Source organism: Podarcis liolepis, assembly GCF_965112155.1.
Source record: "Podarcis liolepis genome assembly, chromosome: 5".
Classification (NCBI taxonomy): Eukaryota; Metazoa; Chordata; class Lepidosauria; order Squamata; family Lacertidae; genus Podarcis; species Podarcis liolepis.
In genome coordinates, this window is record NC_139556.1 from 89,150,549 (window position 1) to 89,171,880 (window position 21,332).

Consider the following 21,332-nt stretch of genomic DNA (forward strand, 5'->3'; position numbering starts at 1 on the left):
TATGTTGCCAGGGGAAGCTGCCCATGTCCCTGTGCAAAGTGCTTGTTGTGTGTTCATTAATGAGCGGAAGGGGAGACTTGATCTAGTTAATGCCGCTGATCGCATTAACAACGCAACACACACTGTGTTTATTTTTTCCAAAGAGTTTCTCTTGCGGACTCCATAAGTAAATGGGAGAGCGAGCAAGGGAAAATGCTTCTGCTTCCATTATTTATCTCTCGAGATGAAACCCGCAGAAAAAAGGGGCACTCTTTGTTTTGCTACGCGCTCCCAGGATAAATAACAAAAACAAATAAATTATTTGCGCAGGAAGGCATCCTGTACATGCATCAAGAGTCAGCGGTCAAGTAAACAAAGCATGGTTATTTTGTTATCTCTTTCTGATATGTGAGCCGCACACGCACTCCTAGAACTATAGCTTTATTGCGAATTGGTGAATAGCCATTCCTAAAGGTGATGGAAAACCCTTTAAATTTCTCCAGTAGTTATCTGTTTTAATTAACTCATGCTGCACGGAAATGCTAGCTCTTTGTTTAAACAAATTTAGCACCAGCTGATGTGTAACTGTTGATCTAAGACTGAGAATGCTGGGATTGTATGTGGAGGAGTCACGTAGGGTTCTTTAGAGGACTATGGTAGGCGATAGGAGGGCTGTGTTGTCTCTGACACAATGCAGAGGTAAACTATAGAGTTCACCACCACTGGATGTAGTTACAGCCTCCCTTCCGAATGACTTTAAAAAGGGGTTATACAAATCAGCTGAGCACTTCAAGAGGAGAAATGCAACATGAAATGGTTGAAAGATCATATATCTGAAGAAGTCTGCATGCCCACGAAAGCTCATACCAATAACAAACTTAGTTGGTCTCTAAGGTGCTACTGGAAGGAATTTATTTATTTTGTTTCAACTATGGCAGACCAACATGGCTACCTACCTGTAAATATATCAAAAAGTTCAGCACAATTACTTCTGGACTGAACTGGCACAGTGGAGTTTATTTCTATCACACCACATGTGCTAATTGGCTTACCAATGCCAGGATGTCTGTTTTATCAACTCCTCTTTCTGTAAATGCCGCTGTTGGTAACGTAATTATCGCGGTCTGTGCTTTTCTGCACTTCATTTCCTTCTAACCTCGCTGTTCACAATGCTCTCCTTCCAAATAATGTACATCTGTACCTGCAACTTGGAATTAACCCTGCACCTGATGAAGTGGTCTGTGGTCTGTGGAAGCTTATGCTATACTAAATGTGTTAGTCTTTAAGGTGCTACCAGGCTCTTAGCTGTTTACCCTGTCACAAAGTTGCCTTACTCCCTACATTGCTTGATCTTTGTGGACTTACATGATTTCGGGAGAATTATCAGATCTGGCACAATAAAGATGTAGGCACATCAATCATTCCAAACAATTTGGCAATGGCTGTGTACACACACTTCCATTTGCTCTGCAATCCACCTCTGGTCTGGGAAGCAGTGTACACATTAACCGCCCACTATTTCTCTTGCTGCTTCATATGAAATACTGAGTTTTGATGCGTTTGCATCCAAATCAGCCTTGATCCGAATTGAGAAAAAGGATGACCTAGCTGCGTTTAAAGTTGGCAATGTGTGAAAAGACTTGGTCATCTTGATGGGTTGCACGGGAAGAGTCTATCTCTATTTGGATGAATTCAAAGAGCACCACCCCCCACAAAAAAAACAATGAGTGGTCTGGGCACAAATTTGCCAAGGCAAAATTTCAGGATGGTGATGTTCCTGAATTTTTCAGCAAACAGATTTGACCCCAGAGACAGACCTTTCCTTCCAAGAAACTGCTATATCTGCTGAGTCTTCAGCAATGACTATTTTTTTTTTTTTTACCTTCTGAATTTTATTCCAGACACGTTCTTTATCACTTTTCCTTCCTTCGAGGGTGTCCATGGCATCTGCCATTAGTGACTGCAGCTGTGACACCAAGATAAAAATTATCGGAATGGAATTCACACAGAAATAACTTCTCTAAATACACAGATTAAAACCTAATTAAAAAATCATTTGTACGCTGATGATTTTATTGCTCATCTTTTGCACAATGAACACCACCACCATCACCTCCTTCCTCTTCTCATCCACACTTGCCTTGTGTTATTGTGGGATGGATAATGCTCAACAATAAGGGTGTATGTGTGTGTTTGGTGAAATCTCCTGTCAGAAAATGTGCACTTAAGGAATTTCGGAGAAGCTTGCTTTGCAATGCACTATGTGTTTGTAAATATTAGAGTATTTCAGTCTCATTAATTTCAGCATGCGAGTGGAACACCTACTTAAATGCCTTCTACTGAGCTCAACAATCAACTCGAAAGTGTGCAACTGGCTAGGCTGCGTCGATTAAAAGAAACAAAGACATTTATGGAAAAGGCTTTTCAACACCCCCCCCCCCCGCAATGGGGCACTTAAGGTGGTTCATAAATAAACATTAAAAACGCAAACTGCAATCTAGCTTTTGGGCCACACATACATAGAAGCAGCACCCAGTTTGACTGAACTGAAGGATTAAATCAAACTGTTAAAAGTTCTCGTTTTAACAAACTGGCAGTGTTCTAAAGGTGCAGCCAGGTGGGTTGCGATGTGAGAGATCAGTAAGATTTCTCTTAGTTAGAAAAAAGTATTTGCAGTGTTATGCTATCCTTTCCCTCTGTGGGTGCTATAAATGTGTTGCTGTTTGTTTGTTTTTAAAGTTAAATGTGGGAAGTCCAGATTATAGATCTCTTTCTGCATTACTTAAAAGTGGTGCCCTAAGGGAAAAGAAAAACAACTTGTCATAGAATATTCTGTTTGGGGGTTCTCTACGTCTGCCAGGTTTGGTAAAGAAAGATCGAAAGCAATGCAAACACTCCCAAGGCTTGTTGAAATTCTACCCTTGAGAAGGTCACTGTGTCTTCCGAAAGGTGAAGTTTGCAGCTGGGAGAGCCAGGTTTAAGTAATGGTTTCCCAGCATGTGCTTAAGCCATGATGTATGGCTTGGTCTGCAAGCCATCCCAGAGGAGAAACCACCAGCCACTGCTCATTTGCATGCAGTAATTAATTTAGACGCATGCAAATGGAAAATTATCCATTGCGTTAGTTTGAAGCAGAGCACTGGGCTGCGTCTCCAGGACCAGCACTTTTACTGGTGGTCTTCAGGGAAGCGTTTTTGTTGTTGCAGAGTCCCCTGGTGCTCCTGAGGTCATAATAAGAACAAACGCACCCTTGCTTTGTGTAACTTCTCATTGCAATACTAACGACCTGTGGAATGTTCTCGTGTGAGGATTTGAGCTGATAGCAAATGCCTGGAGGAGGCCAGTCTCAAATTCAGTTATGCAGCAATTTGTGATTTTTTTTTTTTTAAATCCTCATGGAAATTTCTCAGCATTTCATCTGAAATTTCTCAGAATGCACATATTTTTTGCATGCAGTTTTAACTGATGTATACACCCATTTCCCCAAGCAATTTCCCTTAATACGATGCATGTTTGTTATTTTCAATAATATTTGAATTCTTATGCACACTTTATCCCAATGTATGCATTTCTGTATACATCCCTTGTCTGGAGAACCTTATCGCACAGTTTGGAGAAGCGTAAATTTTGAAGGATGGTTGTGTTTCGGTTTGTATATTGTTTAGGGAAATGTCCATTTGTTAAGCTTGCCTTTAGATGTGGGCTGAATCAAATTTCTTCCCCATCTGTACACACAGCCCCCTCTGTTCTTTTTTTTTAAATTTCCACTTGGGTGATGGCAGTGGACTGAGACACCCTAGCCCCACATCTCTTTGGTGTAAGCTCTAAAAAGCAAAACGAGCTTTGCAGAATCCGAATTACTGTGTTGCCAGTGGCGTAGCGTGGGGGGTGCAGGGGGGGCTGGCCGCACCGGGCGCAACACCGGGGGGTTAGGCAAATCCACGGGTTAGGGGGCGCAAATTACTTGCCTTGCCCCAGGTGCTGACAACCCACGCTACGCCACTGTGTGTTGCAGATGAGCAAGGTCTCAGGCCTCAAGGTCTCAAGGTCTCAGGCCTTTTGCAAGTTAGTGACTGTGATATTTACGGATAGGTTATGGAGCTGAAATAAGATCAGGGGGTTAGTTGTCTTCCCTCTTTAACCAACATTCGACCTCTGCGGCCCAAACGTAACAGCTTCTATTGGGCAGATTGGTGGAAACATTAAGGGCACAATTAGGGTTGCCATATTTCCGGACAAAGTTGTTAAGTTTTTTTTTTTTTTAAGGCAATCACCCAAAAACAGGGCCCGAGCTGCCACCCCCCCCCAAACCTGGACATTTGCTTACAATTGTAAAATTTTCCCCGAATGTGCATGTAGGACATGTCCGGGATTTCCCAGACGTATGGCAACTCTAGGCATTCCCCTCACAGACCTACAATTCCCAGAGTAATTTAACAATCATCCCCACTTCTCTCAGGGAATTCTGGGAACTGTAGCTCTCTGAGGGGAATAAGGCTCCCTTAACCAGGTCTGGATTAAGACCCCCCAAAGCACTTAAAAGGGTTTGGCACTCCCATATATATCTAATTCAAAACTGTTAAATAAAATTTTCTTGTCCGAAACAAAACAGTAAGATGGGAAATAATGTTTATTTTTGTGTACTTGCACTTCATTTATATTTGAAAAATAAATAAATCTGTGGTGCCCCCCATTCCCTGGATGCCCTAAGCACACACTTATTTTGCTTAATGGTTATACCAGCCTTGCTCCTAACAACTCTTAGCACCTTTTGTAGCTAATAGGAAGCCATGACATGCTCTCCAACATTTCTCCGATGAAAATAGGGGCGTCCTATTCCACAATATTAATAATCATACTATGTATACCCTGCCCACCTGGTTGGCTTGCCCCAGCCACTCTGGGTAGCTTCCAATATATATAAAAGCATAATAAAACATTAAACATTAAAAAAACCCCTTCCCTATACATGGCTGCCTTTAGATGGCTCGGGGGTCGGATAACTCCATACCCTCCAACCAGGGCTTCCCCCCCAAAACAAAAACACATTTAGGGGTACTCTCATTTTCCTACTCATATTGAAATAATCCCCCTCAATGAGGGCAAACTTAGATTAACAAAATGTTTAGGGGTATGCGTACCCCTGCGTCCCACCGAAAAAAGCACTGCCTCCAACATTTCTCCGATGAAAATAGGGACATCCTAAGGAAAAGCGGGACGTTCCAGGATCTAATCAGAAACCGGGACAGCTTCTGTAAATCCGGGACTGTCCCTGGATAACAGGGACACTTCCGGGGGGGGGGGGGAGGTGTGTGTCTGCCATGACCGTTTAAAGCAGGCATGTCCAAAGTCTGTTTTGGGGGCCTAATCTGGCCCGCCGGTCAATTTAATCCGGCCCCGGTGGCAGTATATGTCCTGGGGTAAAATCCTTAAAAAAGCTCAGCAGCTTCAATCTTAAAGAAAGCTCAAGAACTTTGGGGATAAATCCTAAAAAAAGCTCAACTGCTATCCTAAAGAAACAACTCTCAACCACTTTGGTCGGCCCTCACGCATGTTCACTTCATCAAATCTGGCCCTCTTTGGAAAAAGTTTGGGCACCCCTGGAAGTGATGTGAGAGTGCTTTAAACGGGACCTCTGACTGCCAGCTTCCCTCTGTCTCCTCAGGCAGAGGCCCTTCTCCATCACCTGCCATCTCAGGGGCCCAGATGTTGCTGGACCACAGCTCCCATTCTTCTTGATGACTGGCCATATAGCCGGGGCTGTTGGGAGCTGGAGTCTAACAGCATCTGGAGGGCATTTGTTTCTCCATGGAAACAGGGACCTTCGGTGTACAGAGCAGGTGCACTGCCACTGAGCTTGAGCTTGTGAGCTTCCTGGTAGCATCTGCTTGCCTGCTGCGAGAAACAGTGTGGATCTTTCATTTTGATCTACTGCGGCTCAAATGTTCTTGTGCTTATTTCCCTTACTTACATCCGCTGTAGAGAGTCCATTTCTTGCACATTCAGTGAACGATGTCTCAGTCAAATAAATAAACAAACAAACAAAGCTCCTTATTTTATTTTGTTTTAGGTGGTTCCCCCCCGGTTCGTCTTGTACTCTTGATATTTACGCTACGGGATGCTAATAATTCTGTTTATAATGCACTTTGTTTCATAATGCAGGAAACACACCAATGCTCCTCATCCTCCACAATAAAGAGATCTGAGGGTGGCCATTTTAAATGCCTCTTGAAGTGTTATATGCCTCTTTTGGGTTTAGCCCTCGCTTTGCCAAAATGTGCCCAGGTTTTCAAAGCAGCTGCTAATTCTTTTATTTAAAAAAAAATAGGTTCAAGAGGGGAAAGGCAGAAGAAAAAACAACAACATTGTGTTTTGTTCCTCTTGCTTGACAAGCAAACCCACACAGCAAGGATTGAAAACCAGATTGCTCACCAGTTCAGCATCCTGCTGGCTGATGTCTTGGAGGTAGGGGATAGTGGCGAGCTCAGCCATGGCTTGGTTGATCACTTGCGATTGCTCCTTGATGCGCTGCAAACGGCCGAGCAGGCTGGCGTGTTGCAGCTTCTCTATCACCCCCGAACATGCGCAGAAAGTCTCCTGGGCACACAATGAAACACAAAGAGGTTAGACAAGAGCTGAGGGACTCCATCTGGCTTTTTAAAATGGCTATTGTATTATTATTAATAATAATAATAATAATTATTATTATTATATTTCCATCCCTCCCTTCCTCACAAAGGAGTGACAATGCAGCAAAACATTCTCTCTCTCTCTCTCTCTCTCTCTCTCTCTCTCTCTCTCTCTCTCTCTCTCCCTCTCCCCCCCCACACCACATTAATAAACATCTACCTACCTACCAGCAACATTAAAAAAGTGAAAACATTTAAGAACAGTCACATGTTCACATAGGTCACAAGCTTGCCAGAAACAGTATATTTCAACCAACAAATGCCTGGCTGAACAGGCTGTTTTTAAATTCCTCCTGAATGTGAATAATAAGGAGGGCAGTTGCACCTCACCAGGGCTGGCATTTCACAAATGGGGGGTGCCACCAAGAAAGCTCCACCAACAGATCCACTGATATCTAGGTAAAGGTAAAGGGACCCCTGACCATTAGGTCCAGTCATTTACCTTCCCGCCAGAGTGGTACCTATTTATCTACGTACTTGCACTTTACGTGCTTTTGAACTGCTAGGTTGGCAGGAGCAGGGACCGAGCAACAGGAGCTCACCCCGTTGTGGGGATTCGAACCGCCAACCTTCTGATCGGCAAGTCCAAGGCTCTGTAGTTTAACTGACAGCGCCACCCACGTCCCCTACCGATATATCTACATATCCTCAATTAATTTGTCACCATTTAAAAAAAAAGCCTTCTAAAAGCAGTTCCATGTGTTCCAAACTAGATCCATTAATGGAAATCAGGCCTCCTTACACTTTGGTTAAAAAACCAACAACAGCTGTGAGGGTCCAAGGTGTGGTGATAGCCACTATCCCCCAATTTAGATGGTTTTAAATAGGGATTAGATTATTTCATGGGGGATTTGGCTGTCAGTGGCTACTAGTCCTGATGGCAGGATGCGACTTTCAGGATCAGAGGCAGACTGCAATGCTGTCAATGTGGGGCTGCCCTCGAGGTTAAGAAATTGGCTACCTGATTTGGATAATGCTGGATAGTTATAGCAATTCTCTATGAACCTACTTTAGGTCAGAGACTAATGGAAGAAGCAACCTAATTCTCAGCTTTAAGGAGCGGGCGGGAAACCAGGGATTATAGCAGGTTGGATGCTGTCAGGGGTTGTGTTTCAGTGGCAACGAAAAATGCAGAAAGAGAGTGTAAATAACTGCTTCTGGCAGCAATAAGAGCCCACGGGGAGATGAAGCGCATGATGAGAATTACCTGAGCTACAGTGGAGTTCAAGAGGCTACTAAGCTGCAGTAAAGAAAATAATAAAGTGGCCAAGGATGAAGCTGGAACCACCTCATCCCGGTACAGTGAAGGTTAAGTAAATAGCAAGCTTAAATGGAGGCTTTGGGCCGACAGAATTGGATGATTTAGCAGGGGAAAGAGCTGAATGCCTGACAAATGGGAAGAAGGGGGAAAGAAAGAGAGCTGGCGCCAGGCTTCGGGGGGGGGGGGGGAACGGGCTTTTCATCAGGAGTACAAGGAGCTGGCATAGCAGGTGGAACAAGCACCACTTTCCCCAATTTATATTGCAGGAAGGCAAACGACAATAACAAAACAGGGCCTCTGAGGCAAAGTGCAGGTGCCAATTGTCATGTCATGCTGCTCCTGAAAGAATGGGACTGGATGCCTGTCTGCTGCGTGACCCAATGTAAGGTGCTTCCTTTGTGTCTAAAACCCTATATGACTTGTGATCCAGGTACTCACTTGAAAGGATGGCTCTTGCGTTCCCTTCCAGCTGATGGTTTAAAACAGGCATAGGCAAACTCGGCCCTCCAGATGTTTTGGGACTACAATTCCCATCATCCCTGACCACTGGTCTTGTTAGCTAGGGATCATGGGAGTTGTAGTCCCAAAACATCTGGAGGGCTGAGTTTGCCTATGCTTGGTTTAAAATCTACTTGGGAGGCTCTGCTGAAAGTTCCACCTGTAAATGCAGCCAGTCCCTCAGTGACTTGTGACAGGGCCTTCTTGGTTACGGCCCCGCAGGTATGAAACATTCAAGAGATTTGTCTTGCTCATTGAAATCTGTTTCATCTTGCCTTTGAGGGCGGAAGGCTGTGTGGGTTGGGCAGTTCCTGACCATCGTGGTTTCTGTATTGCCACTATCTTGTAACTAAGCAGTGTGTTGGATCTTTCTGTGGTTTTAGTGTTAATTTTAATGTCATATTTAATTTCAGTCCTTGTATAGCACCCTGAAAACTTTAGCTGGAGGCCAGCCTAGAAGCATAATAAATGGATAATTGAATAGTGTAGTGATTATCGCCGACATTTGGGGGGCGGCGGGCACATTTGGAACTTTGAGAAAGTGGTGAGGGCACCAGTAACAAAATGGCTGTTGCAGATATCCCAAAGAGCAGAAAAAGAGTTGAAATGGTGTAGGCATGTTCCCAACGTTGATGAAAAGGAGGAGGGCAACCAAAATGGTCAAAGGCCTGGAAACGATGCCTTATGAGGAACGGTTAAGGGAGCTGGGCATGTTTAGCCTGGAGAAGAGAAGGTTAAGGGGTGATATGATAGCCATGTTCAAATATATAAAAGGATGTCACATAGAGGAGGGAGAAAGGTTGTTTTCTGCTGCTCCAGAGAAGCAGACACGGAGCAATGGATCCAAACTACAAGAAAGAAGATTCCACCTAAACATTAGGAAGAACTTCCTGACAGTAAGAGCTGTTCGACAGTGGAATTTGCTGCCAAGGAGTGTGGTGGAGTCTCCTACTTTGGAGGGCTTTAAGCAGAGGCTTGACAACCATATGTCAGGAGTGCTCTGGTGGTGTTTCCTGCTTGGCAGGGGGTTGGACTCGATGGCCCTTGTGGTCTCTTCCAACTCTATGATTCTATGAAAAAAGGCATCCCCACCAGCCACTGCTGTCCTCATTCTTTGCACCTCTCTGTTGAGAACAGAAAGGGGTGGGGTGTTCCAGTCCTGGCCTTCCGTAGAATGAAGCCATGTTTAAGGGTATGTGTTCAATGTAGGAGAGGCTGAGCCAGTGCAAATAGGAACTGAGCAGAAAGTCAACAGTCTTTCACGCACTGCGGTTTTCTGAGGGAATATTTGCTGAGATCTTTTTGCTAGTGCCCACAAGCACTGGGTTGGTGATCGCCGAAACAAGCACATTCATAAAGAAGAAACTGTAATGTGCGGCAACAAACCTTGGCCCACACTTGTTGGTAGTCTAGAAATGAAACAAACAAACAAACAAAAATGGTTTCTGGGATGCTAAAGATGCAGGAGTTGAATTTTGCATCCTTCAAATTTCTGTCTGTTCACCAAAGGACTGCAAGCGTATTGTGAAGGAGGTCTTTGCCATGCTGTTGAAACAAAGTAGGGACTAAAAAGAAAAGAAAAGAAAAAAGCAGCACACACACCTAAATGCAGATGTCCACCACAATGAGTGCTATTTTGGAGTGGAAAATGATTTCCTAACTACATGCTACAGCATACCGTTGAAGGAGTCGCTTTGGACTATAACTCCCATTAGCCTCAGGCACCATGGCCAATAGTCAGAGATGAGGGGAGTTTTAATCCAAGAACACCTGAAGGGACTAGGGTCTGGGAAGACTGCGTGGGAAAATTACCCATAATAGCAATTTCCTTTAATCCTTATATGTTGACAACCAGCAGAGAGCACTAGACGGATAGGTCTCCCGTGATAAAATGTGTGTGACATGTTTTGGCAGAACTCCCTTTTTTTGTTGTTGCTGGAATATTCGTGCTACATTTTTTCAGTTTTGAAATCTCAAGGCAGGCAATGATTTATTGGTACTCTGAGCTAAACAATGAATGCAGCTGAAATGAATTAAGGTGGTGGAGTTCCTAGGTAGTTCTGTGGGAGGTCCCATGTGCATCTGATTCCAGGTGATGGCTGGGTGCATTGCAGTGCACTTGGCAGTACTAGTGCCAGAGGGAGGGCAGCTGGAGAGGCAGAATCAGAAATCTAATCCCATGAATTCTGCAGGGATATGATCTACGTGTACATGTACCTGTGATGGCCTGGGAATTGGATTCAGAGGCTGAACCTGAGGAATCCCAGCCTGCACAGGATTCCCCGCCTCCAGAACCAGCTGAGCCAGGACTGGGGCTTGAACCTGAAGGGCCCTCACCTGTGCTGGATCCTCAGGAGCAGACACCAGCTGAATCTGCCCTGGCTCCAGAGGTGATGGAGGACCCATTGCCTGCAGGTGCTCCACTCTCAGCCCCTAAGTTCCTGCAGGAGGAGTGCTCGCCTCCAGACCAGGAGAGGCGAGTCACCTGTGGACCGGGGCTGCCCTATGCCTCAGAGGAGATAAATGCCAGCCAGCCCCAGTCCTAGGTTGTGGGAGCAACATTGTTGGTAACCTGTTCCTACCGGCACCCTGTCCTGCTCTTCTGCCAGAGTTCCTGACCTCACCCGACTCCTTGCCTTGGACCCAGCTTCAGCCTTGACGGACAGCCTCCATACCACACCCTCGACCTCGGACTGGACTCGGACCACGCTGCACGGTAACCCACTGGGACCAGCACAGTACCCATGATTTGCTCCCATTTTGGTGATGGGCTCTTTTTCAATTTATTGCTACTTGCCCTGACCCATATTTATTTATTTACTGATGGCGTCCTACCTTACCCCCGAATTGAAGCACAATTTAAACATGAAGTAAGACATGAAACCGTTAAAAAAGAAGAGGAAAGCCCCCCCCCCCAGATATAAATGCAACAGAACAGAATCTGCTATACCCCAAAAGTTAAACACAGATTTAAGAAACAGAGGGACGGACTAGCTAAGTTATTGAAAAGGCTGGGTGAACAGAAAGGCGGCAAAAATCCCTCTCTAAGCAGGAAGACTCCCTTGGAAACTGAAGTTCAGGGAGCCCAACTAAAGCCAAACCCATAAAGCAGTTGAGCAGAAACACCGAGCTGAAGCAGACCGACCGAGAAAGTATGAGGAGACCTGATAGATGAGCCCAAAGGCCTATGGGAGTCCAGCATTCCTTTCTCACAGTGGCCCACCAGATGTCCAAGGAAGGTCCATAAGGACCAACCAGATAGTCGTGGAATGCCGTTAGTAGGCCATGAGTGCAGTAACACTCTCCCATTTGTGATCCCCAGACGCTGGTATTCAAAGGCATACTGTCTCTGGTTCTGGAGGTAAAATAATTACCATGACTAGAAGCCACTGATAGCCTTATCTTCCATGGATTTGTGCATCAAGGTCTTCTAAGTTGATGGACATTGCTATATCTTGTTGTTTCAGATTCCAGAGTTTAACTATCTGCTATGTGTTTTGGCACAACCGGCTTGCAGATTTGGGCTGCTAATTAGTTCTCCCCCTCCCCCTTGTGTCCTGAGATGCCTCCACCATTGCCTTTCAAAGAGAAAACTAGCTCAAGTTTTGGAGATCTTATAGAAAATAATTGCTTTTTTCCAACTGTAGTGTATTTTCCCCGCTCCATACTATCTTTTTGTAAAACCCATGAGAAATTCAAAAAGCTAATAGCAGGTAACTGGAAGGAAAGTGTTCTATAAAGCACATTCTTCCATGGAATAAGTATTAAGGCTGATAAATAATAGCTGCAAATATAATTCAAACAAAAAATTGGACTACTTCCACAGGAAACAGAAGTGTCCAATTTCATCAGTGTCTAGACAGAGCAGACAGGAATGACAGAGGAGTTCTTGTCCCGTAGTACCATCTTTAGATTGCTTTATAATCAGGTTTTGGGGTTGGGTTCTCACTTTTCATCATCATTATGGAAAAAGATTTTCCCTTCAGTTATGTGTCCTGTTCCTTTTCTGATCATATGAGTGGCAATGTTCTTTCGAAATAATTGATAAACCAGTTCATTTTCAAAATATCCCCCCCCCAAAAAAAAGGGAGAAAAGAAGCCGTTCCGCCATATTGTATAAAGTTTGGTTGTTATAAAATGGCTGCGTTGGGTTTTAAGGGCTCTCCTCATAGAAGGGTCCATTTTCATGGGAAGGTCAAAAGTACAAGTGGTTGTTCTACTCGGGATCTATTGAACAGAAGGTCAAAAATTCAGTCTAGGAATGTGGCCATTCAGGGGAAATGGACACTTAACCAGGAGTTTACTATCCTTATAATTGGCTAAAAGGCTGGGGGGAGGAGTGAAAATATGGTACATGAGCTGAGCTGAAGAAAAGTGCTCTTCATAGATTTGAAGAGATGGAGTTCAAGAGCTGCATGAAAGAGAAAGGGCTGAAACACCAGAGAGAGCAGGGACACTGGAAAGTGGTAGGGAAGTCCGCTCACCCCTTCTGGTGCAGCAGCGTTGCAGGATGGCAGAGGCTTCTCCATGGCCCCGAAGAGGGAATCATGTCACTTGAGTCCCGTTTGGATAGGGGGGGCGTGGGCATAAGCTGGCGCTGCCTATCAGAAGCCGGATCCTAGCCTACATCCTTGATTAGCAAATGGGGATGCAGGCTGGGCTGGAGGGAGGGCCAATGGAGCTGGAAGGCTTCCCTTGGGTCCACTCCCTGGCCATTTAAATAGCCTTCACCTGGGGCCCTACCTGTTTCCCCCTCACCGGGTTCCCCCAACCACCCTCCTTGGATTCAAGCTGACTGTTAAGGAATTTGCTGTGGTGGTTTCTGTTTTATGGGGCCAGGTAGGAATTTGTCCACCAAGCCAATTGGCTCTAACCCAGTGGTTTTGCCTACCTCATAGCAATTGTCACAACTGGGTTGGGCATTGGGACATCCTTTGTTTGGGATGGAGGGGAGGGTGTAGTCTTCGCCTGCCCCTCCAAACTTTGAGGTATCCTGTTAAAGGGTTTTGGGGGGAGTGGTCATGTCTGCGTGCCCAGGCAGGGCCAGGGTTGAGGATGCTTCCCCAGACGGCGGTCCCTGGGGGGGGGGCACTCTATTTGATGTAAGACTTATGAACCACCCTGCTTGGAATGACCTACGTCTCACTTCTGGTGGGCGGGCTGGAAGTATTTTGATTGCCTAATGCCCAAGCCAAACCTCTTTCATCTCTATTCAATAAAGCTGTGGCCTGTTTCGATCCAAACCAGTCTATGTGGTCCTTTATTTGTCTGTGGGCTGGGGGACTAGGGAGCATGATGCCTGGATCCTGCAACACAGCTGGACCTGGAAGTAGTGGGAAGGACGGAGCCAGAAGACCACAAAGGGCCACAGACAAGATTATAAATTGTTTTTATATGCAACAACAGGAGCAAGAATATTATTGGCACAAAAATGGAAGCAAGAAGAATTACTGACAAAAGAAGAGTGGCAAATGAAATTAATGGACTATGCAGAATTAGATGAATTAACAGGAAGGATTCGAAACCTGTGGGATCAGAGATTCCTAGAGGACTGGAGTAAATATTTGAAGTATCTGAAAAGGAATTGTGATAAACAGATTACGCTAGTAGGACTGCAAGAAGTTCCGTAAGGAGGACTTTGTGAAATATTGCAAGGAAGACTTTGAAAAGAATTGTTAGTTAAGGTCAATTAAGAGTAACAGAGGAATTAAGAAATGCAGAACAAGTGATAAAGAATGGAATATCTGCAGAGGTTGTTGACAGAAGTCTAAAATACTGTATAAGATGCAAAGTTATATTAAATGATTGTTGGAACTGATATGTAGATAGATAGATAGATAGATAGATAGATAGATGATAGATAGATAGATAGATGATAGATAGATATATGACCACAAAGGGCCCATATGCTGAACTGCAGGATTCAAAATTGTTTTGGTTGAGGCAACAGTTTAGAAATAGGCATAGCTCAGAGGGGAGGAACCTCCGGTCTATGGATCAAATGTAGCCTGCCTTTGCATTTGCTCAGTGAGGCCATATTGGTGAAGCCATTCTCACCCAACCTAGGCCTGAAATCATATGTGATATCAGGTGCGGGGCGGGTAACAGCAGGACTTCGGAGGAACAACTGGAAGCTCAAAGTGACTTCCCAGTTGCTTCTTTCCTGGAGCAACAATCAAGACTTCAGAGTTCAGCACCAACACCATTGCCCCCCCCCCCATGGGTGACCCTCCCTACCTGTCAAATTTGGCCCGCCAGTGGTCAGGGAGATTAAGCTCTGGCCCATTGGCTGGAAAAGGCTTCCTGCCCCTGGTATAACTGGATGCATGTATCTCTTGAGGGAGTGGGTGGTGCTGTGGTCTAAACCACTTAGCCTTTTGGGCTTGCAGATCAGAAGGTCAGCGGTTCAAATCTCTGTTTATTTTTATATTTATATATCTCTGTTTATTTTTTATTTACTCTTATGGGTAAAAGCAGGGACGTGGGTGGACACAGAGCCTAGGGCTTGCCGATCAGAAGGTTGGCGGTTCGAAGACCCGCAATGGGGTAAGCTCCCGTTGCTCAGTCCCTGCTCCTGCCAACCTAGCAGTTCGAAAGCACATCAAAGTGCAAGTAGATAAATAGGTACCGCTCCGGTGGGAAGGTAAACGGCATTTCCATGCGCTGCTCTGGTTCACCAGAAGCGGCTTAGTAATGCTGGCCACATGACCCAGAAGCTGTACGCTGGCTCCCTCGGCCAATAAAGCGAGATGAGCGCCGCAACCCCAAAGTCGGCCACGACTGGACCTAATGGTCAGGGGTCCCTTTACCCATTTTACTATAAAAGTAGCTCTCCCCCTCAATTTTTTTTTCTTGACTTGTTTAACTTGTTGCCTTATATAAACCTTAAGTACAGTGGTACCTTGGGTTACAGACACTTCAGGTTACAGATGCTTGAGGTTACAGGCTCCGCTAACCCAGAAATAGTACCTAGGGTTAAGAACTTTGCTTCAGGATGAGAACAGAAATCGTGCAGCGGTGGTGTGGCGGCAGCAGGAGGCTCCATTAGCCAAAGTGGTACCTCAGGTTAAGAACAGTTTCAGGTTAAGAATGGACCTCTGGAACGAAGTTCTTAACCAAAGGTACCACTGTATAAGCATTGTTTATTTTTGAAAACTTGGCCCTGCTATTTATCCCACCACATTCGCTGAACAACCAGTCAGGATTCTGTAGCCCCTGAACCTCATTGAGTTGTTTCTGGGGCTCCCCCCTAGGTTTTTCCACCCTAAGGTTTTTGTACTTACACACGGATGGTGCAGTTTTGGCAATATAAATAATGACGATCACTTCTGGATATTGGAAACAGAGCGCTTGTTCATTTCCGCAGTTGTGGAAGTAAGAAGGCAGTTGCCACATGTTCTGCAGGAGCTAAATTATAGTGCTGCTAGATTATAATTCTGTGTTTTCCGAATTTTCTAAATTATAATACTGCATTTTCGCAACAGCATGGCAAAGCCGTTCATCACAAGCAGCTCATTCATTTCGGCAGCAGCAGAAGCAAGAAGGCAATTGCTGCAGGAGCTAAATTATAGTGCTGCTGGATTATAATTCCGCATTTCCTGAATTTGCTCAATTATAATACTGCGCTTTCACAACAGCGCAGCAAAGATTTGCAGTTGTCTGCAAACATTTAGCTAGCGTTTTGTCCTTGTTGAGGACTACATGGGAAGCTTGGGGTGATAGCTGTGCCTGAAATAGCAGTATGAAACCTCATTACTCGCCTTCAGCAAAATATATACCATTTATTGTAAGGGATGGGAACCGTATTAAAAATATTATCATACTCACAGTCAGTTTGGTGCCTCTGATGAAATCCATTATTGGCAAGATTCTTTTTCCAATTGTCTCCAGGTGTCTCCTTGCTTCTTCTTTTGTGAGAGGACTGAATGGAGCTTTATGCTCTAGGGAGGTATAAAAGAAGCATTATTTAACAGAACTAACAGCTGTGGACAGAATCGCATTGAAAAGATAACTCCCTGTTGTGTGGAAACTTAATCCCAAGGCTCCGGAAATGGATTAGTCATGACTTGCTGGTTGCCAAATGTCTCATTTTACCACATGGTTGAGGAACCTCAGGCCTGAGGGCTGGATGTGGCCCCCTGAGCATAACCACCTGGCCCTCAGGGCTCTTCCTCAGCCATGCCTGCTCTGAGCCCTCCTCGAGTTCTCTTGTCTGGCTTAGAACATGTCATCCATCCATCCAAGACAGCAATATAAGCCTTGCGAAAATGACCAAACCAGGAGATTCCCGCTTCATCATCAATTGTGTATGTGCGAGAGAGAATCCACATTTGTTACCCGAAAATGTCGGCAACTTTCTGCTGGACATCTTTTCCAGAAATTTCCCAACTTCCTTGTTTTTGAAGCCCAGGGTCAGCAGATAACACTGGGGAGAAGGGCAAGACCAGTTGGCTGTCTGTGGCAAACTGTGAAGTCCATGAGGGTCTGAAAAATAAGAGGAGGAAGCAGAACATGCACAGTGGTCTGTGGGGTTGTTCAAAACAGCACTCAGTTTTTCCACCTTTATATGAAGAGAACTCTAAAAATCAATGACACAAATAAATAGCACAAGCACTTCCAGAACCCGGGGGGGCGGGCACACGGCATTTCCCCCGTTCTGGTGTGATTTATTGTTTTCCATTTTGGATTCACGATTCCGCCCTCCCCATAATGTGAAATTAATATGTAGACTGAAAGCCAGCGTAGAAATATCCTAAAGGAAATTGGTATCCAAATCAATGGGGTAAGAAGCGCTTAATTAATCTTGGCCGAACCATCCCTCATGTTGTAGGGTGTCAACCTTGTCACCTGTATAGATGTATTCCACATAGTCGGGGTGCTTTCTGGTGAAAGCTTCCTTCAACTTGTCTACCTCTTCAGCCTTTACTTTAGCTGCAAATGGCGTGTACATCACTGAAAAACATTCGGCTCTTGTGATGGCCTCCTCAATCATAGCCTTAAAAAAGAAGAAGGAAAGAAAGAGATATGATACAGGCGCTCTGTGTGTGTGTGTTTATTAAAAAAAAAATGTGATCTGCTATTAAAGAAGGGGGAGAGGGAGGGGGGAAAGGAGGAAAGAGGAAAATGAAAAATAATTACCTTCATGGATGATATTTCCCCCTTAATAATTGCACAGTCATGCAAAGATAACATATTTTGGGTTTGAATATTAATTAGAGAAAAATTCAAATTAGTTCCAGAATGCATTGCCTATCTCGCTCTTGGAAAATCAATTTTAATGTAGAAAAAGAACATTTGTAAACAGTTTTCACTGCGGCAGGTCTGCGCCTTGCATGGGAAGAATAAAGGCATTAGGCAAATTATCTCAAAGATAATAAGAAAATGAATTTTAGTTTCTCTGAAGGTCATATCTACACCCACTGGAGAGTTTGTTCAAAGCTTGGAGAATTGATCTAAATTTAGGCTGTTCCAAATGTGGATTATCCAGATAGAAGAGACAATACACAGGGTATAATGAAGGGGCAAGCAATTTATAATCCATTTATGAAGAACATTTATGCAGCGGAGACTGGTCCGTGAGGGCGACTGGGTCGCTGCTCCACCAATCTCAGGTGACCCAAGCTGCTTGCCTTTGTTCTGCCAGTCCAAGGGGTAACACTGCTTGTCAACTTCCTTGTCTTCTTTTCAAGGGGCATTCACACTGGACAAGGGATTGATCCAGGGACACATGATCTAGCCAACTGCGCAGAGCCTTGTAGCATTGAAGCTGCATGTGCTTGTATGTCTCACCCGTATCCTACAGCTTCTATGCACAAAGGGTCTGTGTGCAAGGTTCGATTGGTGTGGCGCCACTGGGAGGAATCCTTCCACGCAGGGTGGATTTGATTTAAACTGTTGTATTGTGGGAAAGATGGGTGACAGACACAGCTCTTTTAAGCAACAGCTCTTTATTACAGCAGTTAGCACTGCTCCAAGTCTCTCTGAGCAACAGTGAAGCTGGCTGCCTTATATAATGCTCAATAACTTGTAACAGTAACAAATTCCAACTAACTACCCAATCGGTGAAAGCAACTCTCAATCCTTCACTTGCATACTGGTGGCCCAGAGTGAGAACTGTAGCCAGTCTGAATACATAACACAAACCAAATTGATTTAAATCACTAGTCAGTAAGACTTGATTTAAATCACTAGTCAGTAAGACTTGATTTAAATGATTGTTGTACAGAAAGACTCATTCTTGCTGGTATAATATTAATATTTACAACCAGATGAAGGTTTCATTTTTGGAATAATAATTTAGTTTTTACAGTTATATAAAAAAAATCTGTTTTGGTTATACTATTAGAAATACATAGACAGATAATCATGAAATTATTGTGAGCTTTAATAAGTTAGTTGTTTATATTTGGACAACTTTTCTGCTGTACTTTATTGGAAGGAGAAAAATAATCATTTCCTTAACAATTTAAACAATTTATTTAACTAAAACAATAACATTACAGCATATGTATCCATGTTTATTAACTGATGTGGTTAAATGGTTTTTAAAAAAACTTAGACTGAGTTTTAGCACACATGAAAAACTTAAAACGAATCCTTATTTCCTGATTAATAGCCTTTGGAGTTAAATAGAAAACTATCTTTAGAAAGATTTTTCTTCCAAAAGCATTTTATTTTAAAAATCCAATTTAAATTAATAAAAAACTGATTTAAATAAAAAAATCCTATATTTTTTTAAAAAATCATTGATTTTTATCCACCCTGCTTCCACATGTTGATTGTATTCAGACTTATAATGTATGAATATATAAGTAATATAGCAATTTTATATGGTAAGGAAAGAATTCCATGGACGGGTAGATGGGAAGTCAATGGACATGAGAGATTTGTTTTGAGTACTGTCTAAAAGAATTTGTAAAATCTGAAAATTTAATTAAAAGGTTATGCAAGAGTGAGAGGGTGGGAGAAAATATGTATGGATTGAGCTACTCTTAGGGATAGGTGAATCTATCAGTTTTGGATTTTCTCAGTTTCTCATTTTTCCATTCTTAAATTCAGTTCATTTAATTTCCACATCAGTTTGTATTTTTTTTTAAAAATCTCATGAGAAATAGCCAGCACTTTAGTATGAATTTCCCATAATATACTTATTTTTGTAAGCAGTTTTTGTTCAGTATAATTGTTTAATCGCACACTGGAAATGGTGAATGCCTTTATGTATATTGCTAAGGGTTTAACGCTAGAAAATTCCATTGGAGGATACTAAGCTAGAAGAGAGCTCTCTAGCTGGGTTCATGATTAACTCTGTTCTCTGTTCTTTTGTGTGAGTGTTTAACCTTAGCTCATGTGATTAAGGTATTCCATTGCAAATCTTGATTTTGAAAGGGAGTTGGCTTTTGGTCTCTTGTTCCCAGGCACAGTGGGAAAAGGATGTGATAATGATGCATCCCCAGGAGCTGCATAGCATTGGGGGGGTGAGAGTGTTAGAATTCCTGCTCCATGATTGCAGTCATGGGGTTGTTGTCTATCACATGATGGTGTATGTTTTGACTCCACAGAGTGGGAAGTGGCGGAGACAGGATGTTTGTGTTACTGTGTTCCGTGAAGTGGGACTATTGTCCTAGAGAGAGGGGGAGCCATGTTGCAGTGCTCTGTGTGTGTTTATATGTAAATAAAGTAGATTAGCCAAAATGCCGAGTTGCTGAGTTTTGTTACGCAACTGCGCGAACTCTTCGGATACCTAAGTGTGCTGATGTTTCTTGGCATCAGTCGCTGTGATGTTTGGGCTGAAGAAAGCTTTTGAAGCTCCCGAAAAATCGACCAGGAGGGAGAGAACATGCCAGTCGGGCATGTCTCTCTGCCAGGGTCCTACTTGAGTGTGGGACGAGCTCCTGACAGGGGGACGGGGGTGGGGCAGGTTATGCAGGCAATGGGAAAGACAGAGCTTTGATTTTTTGCTCTGATCATAATTACATTATATATTTAAGAAGAAGGACCTATGCTTGAATATGCATATACAGTGGTACCTCGGGTTAAGTATTTAATTCATTCCGGAGGTCCGTTCTTAACCTGAAACTGTTCTTAACCTGAAGCACCACTTTAGCTAATGGGGCCTCCTGCTGCCACTGCGCTGCCGGAGCCTGATTTCTGTTCTTATCCTGAAGCAAAGTTCTTAACCTGAAGCACTATTTCTGGGCTAGCGGAGTGTGTAACCTGAAGCATATGTAACCTGAAGTGTATGTAATCTGAGGTACCACTGTACAGTGGTACCCCACAAGACGAACGCCTCGGAAGACGAAAAACTCGCTAGACGAAGGAGTTTTTCGTTTTCTTAGCCGCTTCGCAAGACACATTTCCCTATGGGCTTGCTTCGCAAAATGAAGCTTGCCCCGCAAGCTCCGGGGATAGCGGGGAAGCGCAGCGCATCTTCCCCGCTGTCCCCGGACCTCTTTTGAAGCAAGGGGCAGCGGGGAGAAGATTTTCTCCCCTCCACCCCTTGCTTCAAAAGTGCGCCTTCCCCTCTCTACCCGGACCCCTTTTGAACCAAGGGGCGGCAACGGGGAGAAGCGATTCTCCCCGCTGCCCCTTCCCTTGCTTTAAAACAGGTCCGGGGACAGAGGGGAAGGCGCGCGGCGGTCCCCGGACGGTCTCCATAGGAACGCATTGATTGATTTTCAATGCATTCCTATGGGAAACCGTGCTTCGCAAGACGAAAAACTCGCAAGAAGAAAAAACTTGCGGAATGAATTAATTTCGTCTTGCGAGGCACCACTGTACTTTATACAACTTTATGGATGCATTATTGATTGTTTTCTATCTGTTTTTAAAGACGTTCTGGTTAGTAAAGCTTTGAATAATGGGTCTGGACAATTTTTATTCCAAAATGGGCCAGCTTTTATGTATCC

At 44.0% G+C, this 21,332-nt stretch overlaps 1 protein-coding gene and 1 long non-coding RNA gene across 2 annotated transcripts in view; both read right to left on the minus strand.

Moving 5' to 3' along the window:
* LOC310707497 overlaps positions 1 to 21,332 on the minus strand; it is a 579,039-nt gene that overhangs the window by 130,679 nt on the left and 427,028 nt on the right. The gene's annotated exons all lie outside the window — the stretch shown is intronic.
* Positions 1 to 21,332, minus strand: part of SPATA16 (spermatogenesis associated 16) — a 157,039-nt gene that overhangs the window by 28,469 nt on the left and 107,238 nt on the right. The window contains exons 6-10 of the mRNA XM_083504227.1: positions 17,275 to 17,422; positions 16,765 to 16,911; positions 16,255 to 16,367; positions 6,412 to 6,576; positions 1,862 to 1,945 (exon numbers count right to left, since the gene is read on the minus strand). Of these exons, the coding sequence (XP_083360353.1) occupies positions 1,862 to 1,945; positions 6,412 to 6,576; positions 16,255 to 16,367; positions 16,765 to 16,911; positions 17,275 to 17,422 (657 nt within the window). The remainder of the gene's footprint in view (positions 1 to 1,861; positions 1,946 to 6,411; positions 6,577 to 16,254; positions 16,368 to 16,764; positions 16,912 to 17,274; positions 17,423 to 21,332) is intronic.